Genomic DNA, 5,605 nt, shown 5'->3' on the forward strand with positions numbered 1-5,605 from the left:
GATCTGTGTCACTATGTGACCTTCCCCCTTTTCAGTACAAAGCTAGGCTAATCTTAGTGCAAAGCCTACCAACCAAACCTTTGTGGCCATATAAACATCCCTAACTCAGCACATCATCCGTTCACCTCCACCTCCCTCGCCTCTGCCTCACTCTGGTTTTTCCTTTTCCTGAAAAGCAGAGTGTCAGGCTCTTAGGAAGTAACTCCCTGACTTAGCTACACATTTTTACACGTCACTCAGTTTCTGTGTAGAGGGATTATGTTTTTTCCATAACCAAAGAGAGATTTCCCATTGCTCTGCCCTACCGAGCTGTTTCTCGGATTAAGTCAATTACCATGGTTAAGTATCATGTCTTTGCCAAGAGACATTTGTGAACTAATTCTGTCAAATAGGGGATCTGGATTTGTCCTCTCTCACAATTAGACCTTGGGTGAAACATGAAACCGGCTTTGAGCTCCCCTCCCTGCCTTTCCTGGGCCGCCAAACCCCAAGCCAAGGTTGCCACTCCTCTGCCTTGCTGGAGTAAAACCTCAGGCCCCATGACGATCCTGGCTCTCTCACCAATGACAACCTCAAAAATTAGGGGAAACACACTTGTTTTAGAAGCAACAGGACAGACACATGAAGAAGGGTCAAGTACAAAGCCAAAGGAAGTGAACTTGAACTTCAGCTCCAACATGAAGCTCGCAGGGCAGCCCGTGTTCTCTCCCCCAGCATCTAATGCTCACTACTGGTAACTGCTGCCATCACCGTGAAACAGTGGCCACCACATCTTTATTGCATACTCAGGTGAATAACTTATTACACAATGAACACTCCTCTGTTAGGAGACCACGCCCACTTACAGAATGCAGCCGTGAATGCGGTAAATCTATTTACAGAGGCTGGGGTGCAAGACAGAGAAGTATCAGCCCCAGGAATTTAGAGTAAGAATGATCTGCAAATTCTCCTGACAAGGAGCAACTGGGCCTGTGCCAGTGAGGTCTGAAAGAACCCCTGGCAGAGCGTAGGGGGAGATTAGATCTGGGAATTGACAGCAAGTTTGGGGACGGTGCAAGAAGAGAGGGGTGACCTGTGAATTGGTGCTGGGGAGCTGCTGAGGCCCAATGTGGGGCAGCACCAGAGAGATGAGTAAATGTAGGGTGATCTTTTAGCCTTGCCTACCCAGGCAAGAAGGGTTGGGGAGCGGGGGTGCCAGCAAGTTGGTTCCAGTGTAGATTCAGGCCAGTGGGTTGAGAGACAGGCCTGTGCTGTTTTTGTTCAGGTGTGCAGGTCTGCTCTGGGCCAAGCAATCCTCACAAAAGCCACTGTGACTTAGAGGAGCAGGCCCCTAGAGCTGTGTGAGCCAACGTGTGCTCAGATGACCAGACCTTTAGTCCATGGAAAGTAACAGCAAGAGTAAGGGTCTAGGCCGGGAGCTGTGGCTCATGCCTGTAGCCCCAGCACTTTGGGAGGCGGAGATGGGAGGACTGCTTGAGCATGGGAGGTCAAGGCTGCAGTGGGCTGTGATCACACCACTGCACTCAAGCCTGGGTGACAGAGCAAGATCCTGTTTCAAAAAACAAACAAAAAGAGTAAGGGTCTAAACTTGAGTTGCCTGAGACTCCCACTTAAAAGAAGTATCCTAAGGATGAGGAAAAAAAAAAAAAAAAACCACCACAGGCCGCTAAGAACTGGAGTCGTGTTAGTCCACATCAGCCCCAGCATGGAAGAATTGTGGTTGACGTGGGAGGGAGGCAAGCTCTTCCCGTAGCGTCTTGTACAGTTTTCTCAGAAGACTCAAGATTTCGCCCACATCCCTTTGAGCTCCCGCTGGATCTGCCGCCCAGCTGTGTTTGTCCCAGTCTTCAGGACAGAGTTAGCTGCCCTCTTTCTTTCCTCCGTAGTCATTGTAAGGGCTCGGCCAAGCGTGGGCTCGTGGGATGGAGAATTCCTTTTGGGGAGGCTGGTTATGAAAAAGAAACAATCATATCGTGAAACCCACTCCAGTTCCTGCCATCTCAACAGGTCTCCAGTCTGGGCAGGAGTCTCAATTCCTTCCCCTTCTCCCAGGCCTCCCACCCCCAAGTCCTCTCTATGCCAAGCTCTCCTTCTTCCCCACTAACCCCATGAGGCCAATTAGAGGAAAGAAGACCCATCATCCCTTCAAGTGGCCATCTAGGGGCCATCAGAATGGCAATATCGCCTGTTTCCAAAGGATCAGTGTTCCTGAGGGGCTAATGCCTTTGACGAAGAGGGAGAAAAAAAAATCACGTACCTGCAGCTGGAAATGTGTGGAATAGGGGGCATAGAGCGTGTCCCCTGTCTCTTCAAAACCTGAAACAGAGGGAGAGGAGAAATGAAAGCACTGGGGCCCCCACCTGTGTTCACCCCGTTGTATCACTGATCACAATGTGACATCTTGCCCATTTAACTGCCTGTCTCTCCAGCAGACCTTAAGTTTCTTGCAGGGAGAGAGACTAGGTCCCCAAGCCTAGGACTAGGCACAAAGCAAACACAATAGTGGTTGAATGAATGAATAACTATAATGACTAGAGACACCCTTTTTCAGAACTTCACCAGAGCCCCACCTCATCCTAGGACCATTTCAAAAGCACATTTGAAAATGAACCGGGCACGGTGGCTCTCATGCCTGTAATTCCAGCACTTTGGGAGACCGAAGCAGGCAGATCACAAGGTCAGGAGATCGAGAACATCCTGGCTAACGCGGTGAAACTCTGTCTCTACTAAAAATACAAAAAATCAAGCCGGGCGTGGTGGCTCATGCCTGTAATCCCAGCACTTTCGGAGGCCGAGGCAGACGGATCACGAGGTCAGGAGATCAAGACCATCCTGGCCAACATGGTGAAACCCCATCTCTACTAAAAATACAAAAAATTATCCGGGCGTGGTGGTGGGAGACTGTAGTCCCAGCAACTTGTGAGGCTGAGGTAGGAGAATTGCATGAACCCAGGAGGCGGAGCTTGCAGTGAGTAGAGATCGCACCACTGCACTCCAGCCTGGGCGACACAACAAGACTCCGTCTCAAAAAAAAAAAAAAGAAAATAAAAGAAAAGTCATAAAAACCAGTCATTTCAGATATAAATCTGGCCAGGGGTGTACCTACAGTGAATCTCACTGGGGATTTACCTATTTCCTTAACTGCCTGACAAGGAAAATATGTACATATTTGTATCATTTTCTTTGAGAAGAGGCAGGATTGATGAGCAACTGTTTTCTGTGTATTTGGGGAAAATCAGAGGCTTGGGAAAGAAGGATAAACACATGCAATCATCATGAATGCAATTCAAAGCAATTCGTTTATTTCCCACCAAATTTACCTGCCCAATTTGCTGAATAAACACTTAAACACCTTTATGTAAGAGATCGTGAAGCACATAAGGATTAACCAGAATGATCCCTCCTTGCAGCTGACGCTGGAGAGTGAGGAACATATGACAGGCCCATAAATAACAATGCAATGAGACAGACACTGATAAGAGCATTTCAAAGTCCTACAGATGCACACAGGGTGGAATGAGTACCAGGGGTAACTGGGGAATGCCTGATCCTGGAGAAGGGCAGAAGAGGGAGACAGCTACGCCAGGCAGAGGACAGACACACCTGGAGCACGGGCACAGGCAGGATAGCGCGGTGACTTGGTTTATCTGGACCGAGAGGAAAGCTTCAGAGGTTGTTGGTTCCAACTGTGGAAGGGCTCAGGAAGGATTTGATGGGATGGGGTGGATCATGGGACCCAGGGAGGAAAGTGAGCAGCAAAGCATGGAGGCCAGAGCAGCATTTTAAGGGAGAAAGCTGACAGTGGTCCATAAAATGAATGAAGGAAGGAAGACTCGTCAGTGAATGAGAACAGGAAGTCCAGGAGTGAGGTGATGGAGTGAAGTCACGGAACAGACAAGAGGGGCTGGGTGGTTCAATAACCTCCCTTCAGACTTCCAAGTGTCCTAGAAAGGGACCACAGTTGCAGTGAGTAGCACCAGGAAGTTCCACACCTCAGGCTTAAGAGCAAAGGAAAGACCTATTTTTAGCTGGCGCTAAGAACATGGCCTTGGAGGTTCCTCATTCCTATCCCGAAACCACCCACTCCCTGTGATTAGACTTAAAGGTCAGGGTAACCCTGGAGACCAATGATTAGGTCCCTATGAGCAGGGCCACTTTCTGGCCATCAGTTTAGCCTCTTTTGCTTATGAAAACAACACGAGAATATCTGGCTTCTCACAACTCCAGACAAGAGCAAAATCATTTGATTCTTGTATGTCAGCTATGATCTGTTCCTTCCCATGGGCCCAGAAGCACACACAAAAAAATGTGATTCTTTGCACTAAACCAGAATCCTTACCAATTTTAAGGAGACTTCCTACTGGTTTGTGATAAAAGGGCTTTCTCCCTTCTCTGCTCTGTGATCACTGCAGGAAATCATGGCTTGGTTTCATGCACTGAAATCTACAAAGGCTCTACATTTCTGGAAGGAATGCCTCGTTATCTTTTACAAAAAACACAATCTCACCTACTTATTGCTGGGAATTTGTCTCGTTATCCCTTTTCCATTTCTTTGCTGCATCTTATTCTGATGCACAGAAAGCTCTGAGGTGTTCTGCCCCACAGGAAATTACACCACAAGGAAGGGGAAGTGAGGAGGGCTCTCCCCTGTCTACACCAATTGTACAAAGTACTCAGTAAAGATCCAGAGGCCAGCTTCTTGTTCTACTTGTCTCTAACAGGCTGGATGATTTTAAGCAAGATCTGAGCCTTAAGGAACTTACCTAGTCTATCAAGAGTATAATCTGGAAAATCTTGCATGTTCCTTACAGTTATAACATCCTATGATTCTCCCCCACCTTTCTACAAGGGATTCTCTGCCTAGCCAGGCTGTGTCTGTACCTTGAGTGATTTCCTCTTGAGAGTAGGCTCTGTTCTCCACACCATAGCTCTTCTTCATGAGTTGAGGTTTACAGAAAGAATCCTCAACAGGATAATCCATGGGGTTTCGTTGCTTTGTGAGCAGCCAAAACTCAGGACTAACATAAGCCAACAGGAAGACCCAGCCATTGGCAGCCAAGGCAGAGCTGAGGATGGTGTCATCCCACCTGCGGTCAAAGTCAGGAAGCATGAGCAGGGTGATCCAGGCCACCCAGATGGCAATGGAGAGGAGCATCGTGAGGTAGATGTGGGCCCCATGTCTCTTCCAGCCCGTGAAGGAACCACAGAAGGCGAAGGAGGACATGAGGAAGGTCAGCGCCATCAAGAAGAGGACGTAGATGAGCAGGAGGACAAAGTCTTCGTTACGACGAGGAGCGGAAAGCTCAGAAAAGACATTGACGTTGGTCCTATTCATGGTCAGGACAATATATTCAATAGCGATGACATCCTGGACGAGGCTGAAGCCCACGGCGAGACCCAGAATCACCAACAGGGAGAGGGGCTTCCTCCCCCGGACGAGCTGGGTCAGATTGAGGGCATGAGCCAGCAGGCAGGAGAAGCAGATGGAGAAGAGGATGCCAAAGAGGAAGAAGCGTGTGGGCCCCGTGCTCCCGTCCAGTCTGATGATGAAGGCGAAGGTGAGGCCAAAGATGCCCAGCACACCCAGGAGGAAGAAAAACTGAGT

The 5,605-nt window shown here is 48.7% G+C and overlaps 1 protein-coding gene across 1 annotated transcript in view; it reads right to left on the reverse strand.

Moving 5' to 3' along the window:
* Nucleotides 1–734: 734 nt before the first annotated feature.
* GPRC5A (G protein-coupled receptor, class C, group 5, member A) overlaps nt 735–5,605 on the reverse strand; it is a 27,766-nt gene continuing 22,895 nt past the window's right edge. Inside the window, exons 3-5 of the mRNA XM_011993626.1 lie at nt 4,882–5,540; nt 2,258–2,316; nt 735–1,951 (exon numbers count right to left, since the gene is read on the reverse strand). Coding sequence (XP_011849016.1) covers nt 1,859–1,951; nt 2,258–2,316; nt 4,882–5,540 — 811 coding nt within the window. The 3' untranslated portion in view covers nt 735–1,858. The remainder of the gene's footprint in view (nt 1,952–2,257; nt 2,317–4,881; nt 5,541–5,605) is intronic.

Source organism: Mandrillus leucophaeus, unplaced genomic scaffold (assembly GCF_000951045.1).
Source record: "Mandrillus leucophaeus isolate KB7577 unplaced genomic scaffold, Mleu.le_1.0 Scaffold431, whole genome shotgun sequence".
NCBI classification, from domain to species: Eukaryota; Metazoa; Chordata; class Mammalia; order Primates; family Cercopithecidae; genus Mandrillus; species Mandrillus leucophaeus.